This window comes from Lonchura striata, chromosome 29, assembly GCF_046129695.1.
Source record: "Lonchura striata isolate bLonStr1 chromosome 29, bLonStr1.mat, whole genome shotgun sequence".
In the NCBI taxonomy this organism is placed as follows: domain Eukaryota; kingdom Metazoa; phylum Chordata; class Aves; order Passeriformes; family Estrildidae; genus Lonchura; species Lonchura striata.
In genome coordinates this window covers 6,510,447-6,529,042 of record NC_134631.1, presented here as the reverse complement: position 1 = coordinate 6,529,042, position 18,596 = coordinate 6,510,447, and the positions used below count along the sequence as shown (strand labels likewise).

Below are 18,596 nucleotides of genomic sequence, written 5' to 3'. Positions count from 1 at the left end.
AGCTGAAAGCCATCCCCCCTTGTCCTGTTGCCACAGGCCCTGTGCAACACTCTGTCCCAGTCTTTCTTGTGGCACCCTTGCAGTGCTGCAGAGCTGCAGTGAGGCCTCCCCAGGGTCTCCTCTTTCCAGCTGAGCATCCCCAGCCCCACGTGGACATCAGGCAGTGTGATCAGGGGGAGTCCAGGCTGGAGTCAAATGGCATCAGGAATGGAGAGATGGAAGCTTTAGGCCCAGCTTTGCCTCTCAATGTACAAAATTAATAAGAGTGGAGGGCAAGATGGTGGGACACTGGTTCTGCTCTAATTGGTGAATCTAGTCTCTGTTTTTTTCTTTTTTTCTGTCCTGCTGATGCAGGTTTGGCTGTTTGAAAGGAAGCTTGGCACAATATCCATTGTCTTCTCCATTTGTGAAACACCGAGCAGAGTCTGGGCAAGGTGATGTTGCAGAGCAAAACCTGCCAATGTACTGGTGATCCTGAGCCTGGAGGATGCAGTTAAACCCAGCCAAAAGTAATTTCTGGAAAGTCAAGCCTGGTGTACATTTTCTTGAGTTTGGCTATGCCAACTTCACCTGAATCTTATAATAAAGCAAACAAAAAACTCAAACCAAAACCGACAAAGCCCAGAAGCAAACAAACCCACGCAAACCAATCAAACAAACAGATTTAAAAAATCCAAATAAAACCAAAGGGAATGAGGAGTTAGTTTTGAGTTCATCACAGCAGGCAAGTGGCTGCTTTCCACGGGATCACCATAAAAAGCCACAGATATCAGCTGCTCCAAAATACACCCAACGGGAGAACCATCAAAGTGATACATAGCAACTCTGGGGGCAGCTGCCCATGAAGGTGAGGGATGAGCACCCAGTGGTACAGCTCCAGCCTTCCCCACCCTGCAGGCTGCTCTTTGCTCCTGATGTAAGAGCCTTGCAGGACTGTGGCCCCTCTCGGTGCATTCTAAATCATTCCCACAGCTCTCACTTGAGCCACTGGCATCTCCAGAGCGAGATGCAGGCACAATCCTACTGCCTGCTGAGCCTCTCTGGGAGATCCTGAGCATCTTCCTACCTAGAGCCACAAAAGAGCTCAGGCTCTGCCTGAACTGGGTTTTCAGGGGAGCTTTCCATGTCCCTGTGAGATGTGTTCATCGTTCATCAGGCTGTGCCCAGCCTGGATCAGGGCAGGCTGGATGCCACATGGGATCCATCCTTTGCCCTGCCATGTGATCCTCCATGCAGTGGGGATAAAAAGCCAAGCACTGGGGAACCCCAGGTGCTGCAGCAGTGATATTTTTGGGAGAAACACGGAGCTGTGCATGGCCAGCTTCAAGTCTGCACTGGTGTGAGCACCAGGCCTGCCATGCTGAGCCCAGGGCCACAAGCAGTGCTCACCCTGGCTGGGACACTGAGTCCCAACATGGGATCCCGTGGGACAGGGCACGCTGGGATTTGCCCCTGCAGCTACCCAGTGTGTCCAGAGAGACTGCAAGGAGACAGTGACTTCTGTCAGTGGGACCCTTTGAGTGGGACAACCACTGCTGGGGTGGCTGTGCCAGCTCCCCCATGAACCTCCAGCCATGGGTACCTGGAACAAGTGGAAACCGCAACTTGGCCAATACTGCCTGTGCCTGAAGCAAATGGAAAGAGAACTGGGGTGGGAAAAATCACGATTGTTTATTTACAGAAGAACAGCAATGAAAACACAGAACACATTTAGATTTGTAAGAATATTTGTAATAACAACAGTTTATAGAAGGTATATACCTAAGAACATATCTAACAACAGTATTTGAAATGTATTTACAGAAGACAAAAGAAAGCCCTAAAACCTATATCCTAAAGGCAACAACAAACTCTAAAAACTATGTACAAAAGGGTGCCATCACTGTCCGGGATCTCCATCAGTCAGGAACAAAAGCAGGTGCCATGGTCACTGCAGTCAGGCACAGAGGGCTCTTCTGTGTGTCCCCAGGCTGGCACAGCGGGACTCTGCTGCCAGAGCTGAGGCTGGCTGGGTCTGGGGGCTGGGCCCCAGGCACTGCCATGGGGCTTGTGTGGCCTAAAGCAAGCACAGGACAGGCTGGGCATGGCCACCAGAATCCAAGACACTGGGTACCACGGGCCTGAGCAGAGACCACCCAGCCCAGCCCCGCCCCAGCCTGGCTGCAGGGAACCCACTCAGCTTGTGGGGACCACATGCCTGTCCTGCTGCTGGCATTGGTCTTCATCGCAGGACCATGGCCTCCTCTTCATCTTTTTAATCAACATCCATGTCCTCGGTGTACTCTTCCATGTCCACATCCATTTCCTCTTCCACATCCGCATCCACCTCCATCTCTTCCTCTCCAGTGTCCTGGGTTGTAAGATAAGCTTGTATTCTATTTGCCATCTGTTGAAGGCAAACCTGTTTGGCAGGTTTTGTTATCTCTCCCAAAGACAATGGTTTGCCCCGTATTGCTTATACACTATTGACTGACTCGCTGCCGGGCTGGTAAATATAACACCGTGAGGGGTCCCACCCAGAGGGGGAAGCCAAGCACTCTATTATTGTTTAAAGGGGTAGCTTTTTGGGGAGAGGAGGCAGCTCTCTGGGCGGGACTCCGAGAGAAGCAGCTCACACTCTCTCTTCGCGGGATTCCCAGAGAAGCAGCTCGCTCTCTCTTCTTCGCATATCTCACAGCGAAACAGCCGGGGAAGCGGCGGCGGCGGAGCTCGGAGGCAACCCCGGCGCAGAGGAAGACCGGCCCCACTGCCACCAGATCTTCAGAGGAAAACTATACCCTTCAAAAGATCACCACTGCAGCTGCAATTCATCAATCACTGCAAGGGGAGCAATTGTCCCAGCAGGACTGCTACTGGCACCCCGAATCCTCAGGTTCTGGACTTTTTTTTTTTTTCCACTGGTTTTGTTTGTACCGATTGCATTTGCCTTTTTAAATTGTTGTCTAGTTTTCTCCTAGTAAAGAATTGTTACTCCCATTCCCATATCTTTGCCTGAGAGCCTTTTGATTTAAAACTCCTAGTAAGTCGGAGGGGGGGGTTTACCTTCTCCATTGCACAGGAGGCTTTAGCCCTCCTTCGCAGATTCCTGTCTTGTCGAACCTAGACAGATTTTGGCGCACCAACGTGAGGCCCGAGGGCATTGACAGGGAAATAGGATTAACAGTTCTTAAGTAATTTGGTTTTTTGTTGCGTGTAAAAACATCTTCAGCATCACCATGTGGTCTAGTTTACCTTGGTTTGGGTGGCATGTGATCGTAACTATACTTTTCCCATTTGCAGACCCTTATCTAAAAATGGGTCCTATAACTAAGGCTACGGTGTCTATTGTCAAGTTTGGCTTCTGGGTTAATTGGGTGAGGAATTCATGGATCTTTAATTTCCTCTGGAAGTCAGGTACATGGATTCATAGCTATCACACATTAACTGTATATTTTTGGGGTTACTTTAATAATGGTACCTACTGCGAGGAAATAGCGCCTGGGCAAACTTTCTCCCAACCTTTTAACCATCTTTTTGGGTCTGCTCCACCAGTTTTCAAAGGGTTAAGATCCTTTCTAAGTGCTAATGATACCATACAATGGGTGGTGTTGCTGATAGTCCTGTTATATTTAGCATTCAGAGATAAGGGAAGATTAACCTGGATAACTACCCTCACAGCTACACCACAGACTCGAGATGCTGCTGCTCCAGAGCCTGACCCTGCCCCACAGCCCACCTCAGAAATGAACCACCCAGATTGGGTGAGGGTTCTGGTTAAGGAGATACGAGAGATGCTGAAGGAGTGCATTTCCCCAGCTGGTGAGAAACCGGCCCTTTGCCTTGAGGAGGGACAGTCTAATAGTACAGCTGTGGAACCCACAGATGTTACAACTGTCCAGGTTCCAGCTGAACCACAAAGGCAGTCACGGTCAGCAGCAGTTGCCCCGGTAGAAACAAGGAAGTCTAAGGTGAAAGCAGAGCACCCTGCAGATAGGGACAGGAATGGAGGAACCTCACAACCCACAGGGGAGCCAGAGATTGCTATCATCACCGAGTCCCTGACGTACAAAAGTCCTCGTAATCTGCATAAAGACATTGTGCGATGAGGGCGTGAGGCTTATGCTACCTGGCTACTTCGGGTTTGGGATCTTATGGGTACAGGCGTGCAGCTGGACGGTGGTGAGGCAAGGAACTTGGGACCCTTGACCCAGGATTTGGGTATAAATCAGGTTTCTGTAAGCTAACCAGGGTCCCTTTCTCTCTGGGAGCGGCTCTTAATGAGTGTCAGGGAGAGGTTTGTCCACAGAGAGAGAATGCAAGAGCACCATCATAGAATGCGCTGGAAGACCCTCGAGGAAGGGATCCAACAGCTGAGGGAAGTGGCAGCATTGGAGGTACTCTTTGGGAGGGATGGACGACACAATAATGACCCTGACAAGGTCAGGTGTACGGGACAAATGCTGTGGAGTCTGGCAAATCTTGGGCCATCTCAATACACCACCTTCATTGCAACAATCAATGCTGACGCTCACCAGGAGACAATAGGTTCTGTTGCCAACAAACTTAGGAATTAAGAGAGTATGATTAATGGCCCAATGCAGGCTCATATCTCAGCTGTGATTAAGGAGTTTAAAGAGGAGATGAGGGAGGAGATAAGGAAGGTTAATACAGCACCCGTGAGAGTCACGGGCCCCAGAATCAACGCCCAACAATCCCCAGCTAGAGAGAGAGGGTACACCCCAAGGGCTAATCTGTGGTTCTTCCTGCGTGACCATGGGGAAGACATGGGGAGGTGGGATGGGAAACCCACTTCTGTCCTGGCAGCATGGGTCTGTCAACTTAAGGAGGGAAACTCTAACCAGGGGAGTGCCACCAAAGTGAAGGTAGCCTCAACCTCCCATGACCAAGCTTGTGGGTACGATCTGTCAGACCCCCTTGAAGGGACCTCTAGTATGTATGCCCAGGGAAGGAATGATAACCAGTGTTAGAGGGGCCCTGTCTCTAGCCAGGGAGAGGCACGGGAAAACCGGATCTTCTGGACAGTGTGGATCCGATGGCCTGGCACATCAGAGCCACAAAGATATGATGCTTTAGTTGATACTGGTGCACAGTGTACTCTGATACCATCGGGACATGTGGGGGCAGAGCCTGTTTCCATTGCTGGTGTGACAGGGGGATCACAACAATTGACTCTGGTGGAAGCCGAGGTGAGCCTGACTGGGAAGGAGTGGAAGAAACATCCTATAGTGACTGGCCCAGATGCTCCGTGTATCCTAGGCATAGACTTCCTCCGGAACGGCTATTACAAAGACCCAAAGGGACTCAGGTGGGCTTTTGGAATAGCCGCTGTAGAGGCAGAAGACATTAGGCAATTGAACGCCTTGCCTGCACTGTCAGAAAACCCCTCTGCAGTAGGACTCCTAAGGGTGGAAGAACAACGCGTGCCAATTGCGACCTCGACAGTGCACCGCCGGCAGTATCGGACGGATCGAGATGCCGTGATCCCCATCCACAAAATGATTCGGGAGCTGGAGAGCCAAGGGGTGGTCAGCAAAACCCACTCACCCTTCAACAGCCCCATCTGGCCTGTGCGCAAATCTGACCAAGAATGGAGATTGACTGTGGACTATCGTGGCTTAAATGAAGTGACTCCACCGCTGAGCGCTGCTGTACCGGATATGCTGGAACTCCAGTACGAGCTGGAGTCCAAGTCAGCAAAGTGGTATGCCACCATTGATATTGCTAATGCGTTTTTCTCCATTCCTCTGGCAGCAGAATGCATGCCTCAGTTCTCTTTCACCTGGAGGGGCGTGCAGTACACCTGGAACCGACTGCCCCAGGGGTGGAAACACAGCCCCACCATCTGCCATGGGCTGATCCAGGCTGCACTAGCAAAGGGTGAGGCTCCAGAACACCTGCAATACATTGATGACATCATTGTGTGGGGGAGCACAGCGGCAGAAGTGTTTGAGAAAGGTGAGAGGATCATCCAGATACTGCTAGAAGCTGGCTTCGCCATCAAGAAGAGCAAAGTCAAGGGACCTGCCCGAGAAATCCAGTTCCTGGGAGTGAAATGGCAAGACGGACGGCGCCAGATTCCCACTGAGGTCATCAACAAGATCACAGCTATGTCCCCACCAACCAGCAAAAAGGAAACACAAGCTTTCCTAGGTGCCATAGGTTTCTGGAGAATGCACATTCCTGAGTATAGCCAGATTGTGAGCCCTCTTTATCTGGTTACCCAAAAGAAGAATGATTTCCAATGGGGCCCTGAGCAGCAACAAGCTTTCACCCAGATCAAGCAGGAGATCGCTCATGCTGTAGCCCTTGGCCCAGTCAGGACGGGACCAGAGGTCAAGAATGTCCTCTACTCTGCAGCCGGGAACCATGGGTTGTCCTGGAGCCTTTGGCAGAAAGTGCCTGGGGAGACTCGAGGCCGACCACTGGGATTCTGGAGCCGAAGTTACAGAGGGTCTGAAGCCAACTACACTCCCACAGAGAAGGAAATCTTGGCTGCCTTTGAAGGAGTTCAAGCCGCCTCGGAGGTAATTGGCACAGAAACACAACTCCTCCTGGCACCCCGACTACCGGTGCTGGGGTGGATGTTTAAAGGAAAGGTTCCTACTACCCACCATGCCACTGGCGCCACATGGAGCAAATGGATTGCCCTCATCACTCAATGCGCCCGTATTGGAAACCTGAATCACCCTGGGATTTTGGAGATAATTACGAACTGGCCAGAAGGTGAAAACTTTGGTCTCACTGATGATGAGGAGCAGGTATAATTGGCAAGGGCTGAAGAAGCTCCACCATACAACCAACTACCAGCAGAGGAGACCTGCTACGCTCTTTTCACTGACGGTTCCTGTTGCATTGTAGGGATGAACCGGAAGTGGAAAGCAGCCGTATGGAGCCCCACACGCCAAGTTGCACAAGCTACCGAAGGAGAAGGTGGATCGAGCCAACTCGCTGAACTCAAGGCCGTTCAGCTGGCTCTGGACATTGCTGAAAGGGAGAAGTGGCCAAAGCTCTACCTTTATACTGATTCGTGGATGGTAGCCAATGCTCTGTGGGGCTGGCTGGGAAGGTGGAGGAAGGCCAACCGGCAACGTAGAGGAAAGCCAATCTGGGCTGCTGATATATGGAAAGACATTGCCTCTCGGGTGGAAAAGCTAACGGTGAAAGTCCGTCATGTAGATGCCCATGTCCCCAAAAGTCGGGCTAATGAGGAGCACCGAAACAACGAGCAGGTAGATCAGGCAGCAAAAATAGAGGTGTCAAAGATAGACTTAGATTGGCACCATAAGGGGGAGTTGTTCCTGGCTCGATGGGCTCATGATGCCTCAGGTCATCAGGGCAGAGATGCCACCTACAAGTGGGCACGAGACCGAGGGGTGGATCTAACCATGGACAGTGTTTCTCAGGTTATCCATGACTGTGAGACGTGTGCTGCCATCAAACAGGCCAAGAGAGTGAAGCCCCTATGGTATGGTGGGCGGTGGTCCAAGTACAAGTATGGGGAGGCCTGGCAGATTGACTACATCACACTGCCCCAGACACGCCAAGGCAAGCGCTACGTGCTGACCATGGTGGAAGCCACCACTGGATGGCTGGAGACTTTCCCTGTACCTCATGCCACTGCCCGGAACACCATCTTAGGCTTGGAAAAGCAAGTCCTGTGGAGACACGGCACACCTGAGAGAATTGAGTCTGACAACGGCACCCATTTCAAGAACAGCCTTATCAACACCTGGGCCAGAGAACATGGTATCGAATGGATATATCATATTCCCTATCATGCTCCAGCTGCCGGCAAAGTTGTATGGTGCAACGGACTCCTGAAGACTACCCTAAAGGCACTTGGTGGAGGAACATTTAGAAACTGGGAAATTAACCTGGCAAAAGCAACCTGGATGGTCAACACCCGAGGGTCTGTCAATCGAGCTGACCCTGCCCAGTCAGAACCCTTACACACAGTAGATGGAGATAAGGTCCCTGTAGTACATATGAAAGGTATTTTAGGGAAAACTGTTTGGATTAATCCCACCTCAGGCGAAGACCAACCCATTTGTGGGATTGTCTTTGCTCAAGGACCTGGTTACACTTGGTGGGTAATGCAGAAAGATGGGGAGACCCGCTGTGTACCATAGGGAAACTTGGTCTTAAGTGAGAACTGGGTGTAAGATTTCATGGTGTGCAGATGGAAATAGAATAAGGGGTGGATAATGTCCTGGGTTGTAAGATAAGCTTGTATTCCATTTGCCATCTGTTGAAGGCAAACCTGTTGGGCAGGTTTGTTATCTTTTCCAAGAACCGGTTTTGCTCCTAAGAGGTAATGGTTTGCTAATGGGCCATTGACTGATTCAATGCAGGGCTGGTAACGTAACACCATCCTATTGTGAGATGTTCCACCCAGAGGGGGGAAGCCAAGCACTCTTTTATTGGATATAAGGGGGTATCTTTTTGGGGACAGAGCAGCTCTTTACTTTGGGGGATTGCCAGAGAAGCAGCTCTCTTTGGCGGCACTCGCAGCGAAGCAGCCGGAGCGCACTGAGGCGACGGCGGCGGAGCTCGGAGGCAACCCCGGCACAGAGGAAGACCGGCCCCACTGCCACCAGATCTTCAGAGGAAAACTATACCCTTCAAAAGATCACCACTGCAGCTGCAATTCATCAACCACTGCAAGGGGAGCAATTGTCCCAGCAGGACTGCTACTGGCACCCCGAATCCTCAGGTTCTGGACTTTTTCACTGGTTTTGTTTGTACCGATTGCATTTGCCTTTTTAAATTGTTGTCTAGTTTTCTCCTAGTAAAGAATTGTTACTCCCATTCCCATATCTTTGCCTGAGAGCCTTTTGATTTAAAACTCCTAGTAATTCGGAGGGAGGGGGTTTACCTTCTCCATTGCACAGGAGGCTTTAGCCCTCCTTCGCAGATTCCTGTCTTGTCGAACCTAGACAGAAAGTGTCCCCAGGCCCCAGGCAGAGCAGAGAACTGGAGGCACTGATGGCAGGTGGGGACAAAGAGAAGCCAAGTCTTGGTGCCCTGGGGCACAGCAGGGTCTGTGCCACCAAGGGCTGTGAGGAGACACCTTGTCCTGAGGCCCTGGGGCCTCCTGGCACAGCCCCAGCCAGGCTGGGCACTGTCACCCCCTGGTCCTTCCCTCAGCATCCCCACCTAGCCCACATCCCAATGGCCTCAAGGATCTGCTGGAAGGAGTCCCTGGGGAGCCTTGGTCAGGAATGGCCCTGGGGGCTCCTTCATGCTGCCAGGGTCTGAAGGTTTTTCAAAGGACTTTGGCTTTTGCTTTTGCCTTGGAGTCTCTGTTAGGTTTGTGCAATCCTGGCCTCCAATAATCTGCTGTAATTAGTCCCTGGATAGTCTTTGTCAGTAACAACACTCAGTGGGCTCATTAATGCTTCAAGGTACTTCAGTTCTTGTAAGGTACTTGGTGTTTCCCTTTTGATACAGACTTTATGTGACAGTGCAGTCTCAGCCTCAAATTATCTGTTTTAATGAGTCCCTTCTGTGCTTTGAATTGACACTCAGTGGAGCTCATTAATACTTTGAGATACTCAACTTTTTTGAGGTACTTTGGATTGTCCTTTCCACACTGAGAGGTATTTGTGCCATTTTGAGTCTCTGAGAGATTTTTGTGCCATCCTGGCCTCCAGTTCTCTCCTCCATAGAGTCCATGAGGAGCCTGTGTTAGGGATGGACCTCAGTGTGTCCCATTAATGTTTTGTGACACTTTGGGTGTTTCCTCTGGCTCTAACTCCTGGAAAGGTTTGTGCAATCTCCTCTCAGGCTCTGAGGTTGCAGGGCTCAGCTCCAAATGCACCATGGGGATCAAGCAAGTCCTGACAAACCATGGCTCTGCCTTGATTTCTCTCTTGTCTGGGGCAGTTCATCAGGAAGTTTTTGTAGAGGTTTTGGTTTGCCACTATGAGATTTCTCAGCCAATGCATCAAATAGTGTCGTTGGTTCTGTGTTGGCTTATTACCTGTTGAGGCGCGGCATGCGCTCCTCGCCGCGGCACTCCGAGCCGTGCTGGGCGGTGAGGGAAGAGAACGGGCGGCCGCTTTCCCCCGCAAGCTCTGCAGTTTCAGTTCGTGGCGCGCAGGGACAGACGAAGGCGACACGGGACTTGGGGGGGAACGAGATGGTTTTATTCCATGAGCCCCAAGACCCCGGCGGGTGGGGGGGCAAAGGTTTTATACAGAACTCAGGAGGACGGGTGTAGGAACAGCAACCAATGAGGGAATAGCAGGGGAGGAGTTTAGGGCAGAACTAACATCTGGAAGCTGAGGAGGGGGCTAGAATGAATGACAGGGAAGGTTCTAGGGAAAGGGGCAGGGAAAGGGAGGATTGGGGGGGGGGGAAACAGATATTAAACAAATATCAAATGAAAGAAAAACACACCACCGCATCTCCCTCTTTTTCTTTACAAAAAGAAGGAGAATTTTGTGGTTTAAGCAAATTAATAAAACATGCAAATAATATAAAATCATATGATAACATTGTAAATTACTTAAAGGACATGAAAGACACATTATTGCATTTATAGGGCAGGAAGAGTAGTAACAGTCTAAATTAGACACAAGACTGCACAAAACTTGCTGTTTTGCTGCTCTGAGTAACAATCTAAAATAATGTAAATAATGTAAATAATTGAAATAGAATGAAATAATTGACAGAAATTAAATTAAAAAATTTAATTAGAATGATTAAAATTACAACTATCTAATTTGAATAAAATAATTAAATGGAATTATTGGAATTAAATATAATAAAAGATCAACTAAATATAACTAATAAATTTTTAAATTTCGCAGCAATGCAGCAAGCCTGAAGCGATATAGTAGCTGAGTGATTCCTGTAGCAATAATGGTTAAACACAGTCTTTAAGTCAAAAAATATCAGAAAAGACTGAATTAATTATAATTACAACAAAACAACTTAATATAAAATCAAATTGTAACATTACATATTATTAAAAAAACATAAATTGAAAGACATTAAAAAATGATAAACTAATTGTGATTACAACATATGAAACATATAAAAACTTTATCTGGAATATGTAAAATTGTCCTAAATCAAAGTCCAAATTAAGGGTACAAAGCACAGCAGGATTTGTGACTTCATCTGATTTAGAATTTGCTGCGTCGCGGCGTTTGCGATGTTCAGCTTCTTAAATTTTTAAAGCAGAGTCAGCGGATAACGGCGCTTGTTTTAAAGCAGAGTCAGCGGATAGCGATGTGGTTTGTTCAATTTGAATGTCCGTTTGAGAGGTGGGCATAATATCTTGAGTAATAATTAACTGGGATGATTTTTTTTTCTATAAAATATAACTCAACAAACAGATTATTCAAAAATAATCAAAAGCAAAAAGAGGAATTCGTAGTTAAATAAAAAGGAATATTGGGTAGGGTACATTAAGGAATAGGATAGGGGAATCAGACAATCACTTAATTAGTGATTGCCATGATTAACAGGGGGTATCGGTAAGGGGTGGACCGGGGCGCCGCCATTTCAGGGGGAAGACAAAATGACGGATCCTCAGTCTCGGGTTTCGGCTCCATTTCCTCGGGAGAAGATCCCTCCTGACCCTCCCCCCGGAGGACGAGCCCGAAGAAGGATGGGGGAATATTCAACCCCGCCTCCCCCAACAGGGACTAGCCTCGTGCAGGGACGGTGCAGGGCTATTGGGAGAGAAATGGGACTGGCGGGAAACCAGGGGCGGAAAAGAAGGGTCAAGGCGGGAAATGGGTCCCGAGCGGCGTGGCCAGCGCCATCTTGGGAGGGGTGCCAGATACACTGCACTTGGCCTGAGCAGTGTCCGGCAGGGCACTTGGGGCGGCTCGGCCACAGCAATCCCCAAGGGAGGATAGGAAAGGGTTTTAGGAAAGTCCGAGGGGATGGGGATATAGGGAGCTTCACAGAAGCAAAAAGGGGAAATTTATAGGAGGGGGGGGGCCCAACGCAGCTGGATGTCGGCGCAATGCGTGGGTGTAAAGGGCCCCTTTTAACAACTCTCCTATAGCTAACATGTCGTCTTCTTAGCTGATCCCTACTGGTGTCTTTTCTACCCCCTCCGTCCAGCCCAGAATGGGGAGGGGAGGATAGAGAAGACAACTTTTTCGAGGAGAAGAAAAAGCGATCTAATCTAGGTCCCCACAGAAGACTAGGCGAAGGATAGCACTCAGTGCTAGCTTCCCCCAGAAAAAGAAAACCCACCCGCTTGCCAGGGACATGCAAGGCTACAGCCCCAGTCTGGGCGCAGACGGGGGTCAAAACGCGAGAAAAAAAAAAGGTGGCAGACCCAGCCGCCCGTCGGGGCGACCCCCACCCCGTGTAGCCCACCTTACTTTGCAGGCTCGGACGGAGATGGCTTGAATCTTCTCTTCGACTCGATGGAAAAGTCGCGCTAAAAACTGGGGATGTTCCTTCCCGGTTTTGGCCCTTCCGGAAGCCTGGGTGTTCCCGTTAAACCAAGACTCGTCCCCGAAGCCTTGGTTTCGGCCACTATCAGCCTCCGGTGGTCTCGCTGCAGATGCTGACCGAGGAATGAACTTCTTCTCGGTCAGCCCCTCTTCAGGCTCCCCCGAGCCGCTGCCAAAACCGCCCTCTGTGTTCTCGGGTAAGTCTGCCCGCCAAAAAGCTCTGCAGCCCGGCTGCCCGTGCAGCGCGGCTGCTCCCGGGCGGGAAGATGGCGAGAACAAAGAGGTCCCGGAGCCTCAATCTTTTTCGCTCGGCGCTCAGCTCCTCTTAGCATCAGGCAGAGCTTTTACGGCCGTAGATGTTCCTCTTCCCTCCTTCTTCTTCTGTGAGGCGGGCGCCCCCACAAATTTGCCCGTTTTTTTTACAAGACGAAGGAGGGAACCATCCTCTGCTACCATATGTTGAGGCGCGGCATGCGCTCCTCGCCGCGGCACTCCGAGCCGTGCTGGGCGGTGAGGGAAGAGAACGGGCGGCCGCTTTCCCCCGCAAGCTCTGCAGTTTCAGTTCGTGGCGCGCAGGGACAGACGAAGGCGACACGGGACTTGGGGGGGAACGAGATGGTTTTATTCCATGAGCCCCAAGACCCCGGCGGGTGGGGGGGCAAAGGTTTTATACAGAACTCAGGAGGAGGGGTGTAGGAACAGTAACCAATGAGGGAATAGCAGGGGAGGAGTTTAGGGCAGAACTAACATCTGGAAGCTGAGGAGGGGGCTAGAATGAATGACAGGGAAGGTTCTAGGGAAAGGGGCAGGGAAAGGGAGGATTGGGGGGGGGGGAAACAGATATTAAACAAATATCAAATGAAAGAAAAACACACCACCGCAATTACCAGTGCTTTCACTAGAATATTCTTACTCATTTCGTGCTGTGAGATAGGATTAGGAGAAAGGCAAAGTGGGATCAAAACTTTAAGAGTATAAAGAAAAGTTTGTTAACAGAAACTAAAAGAAAGAGTAATAAGAATCAGAACTAAACTTTCAGAACACTTCCTCTGTCTATACAATCGGACAATGTAAAGAGACAAAACCTAAAATTTTCAGTCAGTTTACCACCTCTAGAACAGTCTTTCTGCAGTTCACTTAGGGAGAGAAGTGCCTCTTGTTAATGTTATGGAGACTTCTCCACAAGACAACAGTTATCTCATGGATTTTCTCTTCTACAAATAGCAGCTGCCTGGAGAAATCTGCAATCGTGAACTCCCCCCCATCTTTTCCCACCTTTTCCCACAGATGTGTTTATGGCCCATGCCAAATTATGGGGTATTAGTTTTGAGATGAGCTGTTTAAGAGCAAAGGTTCTCTTAATCTATTTCTGAAATCATCTTCATCTCTGGGAACAGAGGTCTTCTTCTCTCCCTGAGGGCACAGGGTCTCATCACTGTTCTCCCTTTCTCTGTTCAAACTTCTCGTGGGATCACAGCTACTGCAACATTTGCTCACTTTAGCATGGAGGCCTCTGCTGAAACAAGTCATCTCCCCATACTTTTCAATGCCTTATAGGGAAAAAGAGAGTCTGATGTATCAATGACATCCTTCTCCATAGCTTTACCAGAGGATTTCAGCCCCAAGATCAAGGCATCTCCTCATCCCTCCCATCTGGGACTCAACTTCCTCTTCCCTGCCCTCGGTGTGTCCATGTTGCTCCTCTGTGTGCCTGCCCTGTGTCCTTTTCTCTCACGGGAGGGAGGATGGCAGCACTGGCAGAGTCAATATCTCCCAGGGCTGCAGATGGTTCCGTGAGCCCGGCCGGGCTCGGTGCTTGCGGCCGGAGCTGTTTTGCCATGGAGGTTTCTGCAGCGGCTGCGCTGGGGCTGTGTCAGGCTGGGCCGCGCTGGGGCAGGGCCAGGATCTCAGCAGCCAGGCCAGAGCCCAGCAGCAGCACGGCCGGGGCCGATGGCTTCTCCTGCCCTGCCCGCCGGCTGCGGGCGAAGCCCAAGGGCGGCAGAGCCTTGGCCGAGCCGGCCCGGCCCGGGGCTGCTCCTGGGGCCCGGCGGATCCTGGCCGGGCCCGGGCTGGCGGCGGGGCAGGGCTCGGCAGGGCCAGATGTCAGCACCCGCAGCCACGGCCCGGCCTCGGCCCTGCGGCCTCCCCTGCCCTGCCCGGCAGCCGATGGCGCCTGGCGGCTCCCTGGGAAGGGGCCCGGCCCCACGGCAGGAGCCGCCCGGCCCCACGGCCGAGACGGGGCTGGGCCGGCCTCGGCACCTCTGTGGGGCCAGAAGGGAGAGAGACCCAGCCAGGCTTTCTCATCTCTAACTTGTGTCTGCACAGAGGCGTCTGCAGCTTCCTTAGTACTTTAACAGACTGTCAGCTCTCAAAGCTAATTACTGATTGGTTTTTGTCAGACACGGAGGAAACTGCTAGCAGCTTCTCTCAGGACATCAGTTCTGTGATGCAAAACCACCACGGCAGCAAAGAGCTCAGAGCTCCTTTGTCCATATGCACTGGCCATGTACCCAAGGGCTCAGAACCCCTCGTTGGGAGATCTCTGGGCCCTCTCCATGGTGTTTTCAAATGAAAATATTCAGCTCATGGTCTAAGACAATCACCAGAGGACAGAGCCAGCCAAACCTGGTCCATGTTCCCTTGGTTTGGTGGTGATGCCTTGAGAGGCTGCCTAGAACAGAGCTAGGCAGTGTTAAAGGAGTAAAGCAGGTATTTATTAAAAGGCCTTCAAGGGATACACCTTGGGCAGTACAAGAGCCTGGCCCTGGCTCCATCCTAGATGGAACCCAGGTCACGAGTTTTTACTGGGGCAAACAGGGGGATTTGGTCTGGCAGGATGTGTAAAACAATCTCCTGTAATATCTACTTCTTCTCACACAGAGCACTTGGCTGCAGGGACACATTCCCGTCATTCCTGGCCAGGTTTCAGGATTCAAACACTGCTGTCCTTCCCAGGAGCTGTTCATCAGCTGCCTCGGGAGGCCTTTTGGCCTCTGGACCCACACTCTGGCTCCATTATTAGAACTGCTGGATCCAAACCCTTTATCTCCACCAACAGCAGTGATTTCAGGTGGACCTCCTTTTTTCCCCAATTGTTTTAAACACTGACAATGTCAATAATTGTGCTACCCTGTTATGGGGTTGAATAATCCAATCTTGTTCACTATCCTTAAGCCAAATTACTTCATTTTCCCCTTGATAATCTGCATCAGTTCCTCCTCCCATGACAGGAGCACTTTGCAAGGCCAAGCTCCAGTGAGCAGTTAAAAAAACCAAAGTGTCCTGGAGGAATCTGGATTCCTGTTCCTGTATTGCTAACTCTCCTTTGCTTCTGATTTATCCTGACTAATTCCAGTGCATGAAGGTCCAGCCCTGCAGCCTCTGGGCTGGCCCTGCCAGGGCCATCACACCCAGAACAATTTCCCAGGCAGTCCCAGTCTCACTGCCCAGGGCTGTATTTGCACATTGGGAGCAGCCGTGCACAGCCAGGGGGTTTCCATTTCCCCAGGGGCCATTGGTAAGGGCATGGAGCACATCTGGAGATGGGTTCTCCATGGGGACAGGTTCCCAGCACTCATTCTTTCAACTGCTCTTTGAACAACCCTTTCTCCGCCTCCTCCTCGTCCTCCTCCTCCTCTTCATCTTCCTCCTTCTTGTTCCCATCCTCGTCCTCATCCTCGTCCTCGTCCTCATCCTCGTCCGCGTCCTCCTCCTCCTCCTCCTCCTTCTTCTCCTCCTCCTCCTGATTGTCCTCCTTGTCATCCTAGTCCTCCCCCTCCTTCTCCTCCTTCTTGTCCTGCTCATCTTTATCCTCCTCCTCCTCATCATCTCCCTCCACATCCTCATTCTCACCCTCTTCCTCCTCCTATTCCTCCTCCTCCTCCTTGTCCTCCTCGTCTTCCTTGTCCTCCTCATCTTTGTCCTTTTCCTCATCCTTGTCCTCCTCCTCCTCCACATCGTCCTCCTCCTTATCCTCCTCATCCTTATCCCCCTCCTCCTCATCGTCCTCCTCTTCATCCTCATTCTCTTCTTTCTCCTCCTCCTCATCTTCCTCCTCCTCTTCCTCCTCATGCTCCTCTTTCTCCTCCTCCTCATCTTCCTTCTCCTTTTCCTCCTCGTCCTCCCTATCCTGCTCATCCTCATCCTCCCCATCCTTTTCCTCGTGGTTCTCCTCATCCTTGTCCTCCTCCTTTTCTTTATTGTCCTCCTTGTCCTCCTCCTCCTCCTGTTCATCTTCCTTCTCCTCCTCATCCTCCTCCTCCTCGTCCTCATCCTCCTCATCCTTCTTCTCCTCCTCCTCCTCATACTCCTCCTCATCCTCATCCTCCTCATCATCCTCCTTGTCCTCGTTCTCTCTCTTCCTCCTCCTATTCCTCCTCCTCATCTTCCTCCTCCTCCTCCTCTTCCTTGTCCTCCTCCTCCTCCTCCTCCTCCTCCTCCTCCTCCTCCTCCTCTGAGTTTGGTTCTCAAGATTCAATGACTCTAGGATTCCAGGAACCTGGAACTCTGGGATTCCATGGCTCTGTGACCCCATGGATGGATTCAGGACTGTCTCCAAGGCCACGAGGGAACGTAGGTGCCAGCGGGATGGGCTGCAATGCAGGGGCACCAACAGCTGAGAGGCAACTGCAGCTGCTGCTGCTGCTGCTGCTGCTGCTGCTGCTGCTGCTGCTGCTGCTGCTGCCGCCTCTGCTGCTGCTGCTTGTGGGGGTGCTGTTGGCAGGGGCAGGGCCCTGGTGTGGCTGAGCATTGCCATCTCAGCCTGTGAGCTCCTGGGAGCTCAGGACAGAGCCAGGACTGACCCAGCTTGGCAATGCACTTGAGAACAGACACAGAGAATGGAAAGTGCCCATGGAGTGGTTCCGAGCAGGTCTGTGGGAAGGAGGAGGGAGGGAGGATGAATCCCCTGCCCAAGGCTGCCAAGGGAAGGCTTTGGGAGGGAAAGGAAGCCTTGACCTGACTCTAAGCCTTTCAAGGGCTCATTTGCCCACGCTGAGCAGGATTTCATCGGGCTTTGTCTCAAGGCAGTGGCAGGGTCAGAAGTGGTGGGAGCAGCTGGAAAGCAGGGCCGTGTATTCCCTACCCCCAGCCCATTTGGGAACATCTGGGCAAGGTCTCCATTGTCTGCCTTCAGCCAGCTTGGGGGCCCTTCCTCTCCTCCTCCTGCTTGGGGGACTGGGCTTGGTTTCTTCTGCCATCTGCAATGCTGAGCTTCTCTCTCCTCAAACCCAGCTGCTCAGGTTTGTGTCCCTGTGTCTCACACCTTCCTCCTCTTCCTCCTCACCACGTGCTCATGGAGCCTCTTTGGGCAGCTGGACTGGAACTGGCAGCAGCAGGCGAGCCCTGAGGAGCACCTCTGGCCTCCAGCCTTTCTGCAGGGCTGGCCAGAGCCTTCCTGCCAGGGGCGAGCCTCTTTCCTGTCTCTTCCCGAGGCAATATAGTCTGGATCTTGGCTCTGTCCTCCTTTCTTTCTCTTTCAGGGAAGGATCAGCCATGCCTGAAGGAATCTTCCATAGGTACCTGGTGCTGATGGCCATTGTCAGCATCAACCAGCCTTCTGGAAAGAATGGGATTTCTCCTGAGGATGATAAAGGAATTGTCCAGAAGATGAAGGAGCAGGAGGTAATCCTTTGGCAGCACCAGCTGCACTTGGAGGAGGAAATTGCAGACCTGGAAGCCAGACAGGAGTGTCTGGCATGGCCTTTGTGGGAACTGGAGGGAAAGATCCAATGGCACACATGCACGGTGGTTTGCTTGGCTGTCCCTGCCACATTCATGATTTGGAGGCAGCGTAGCAATGGAGCCAGAGGGGAGCACAGAGAAGAAAAGACTGACCCGGGGCTCCTGGGGAAAGCCTGGAAAGGAGTGGCCTTCCTGAAAAAGCCCTTTGTGCTGCTCAGGGCCATATGCATCTCCATGGGTAGAACTGGAGGATATCTTCCAGCATTTGTGGAAAGATTTGTTGAATTACCTCTGTTCAAACAAAGGGGAACTGAAGAGGATTCTTTCAAAGTGTGACTCCTCCCTATTCCATCAGCAATAGTCTCACAGGATTTATGGGTCAGGAACATGTACAACACATGGCAGGGAAGCTGGGCAAGCAGTGAGTGCTGTACCAGCAGGGCCAGAACGGTGCAAGAGCCAGAGCCAAACAGGCTGAGGCAGCCAGGC

The 18,596-nt window shown here is 51.3% G+C and overlaps 1 protein-coding gene across 1 annotated transcript in view; it reads left to right on the top strand.

The window, feature by feature from the left end:
- Nucleotides 1-18,596, top strand: part of LOC144247626 (uncharacterized) — a 552,118-nt gene that overhangs the window by 260,511 nt on the left and 273,011 nt on the right. The window contains 1 exon segment of the mRNA XM_077788934.1: nt 2,103-2,109. Coding sequence (XP_077645060.1) covers nt 2,103-2,109 — 7 coding nt within the window.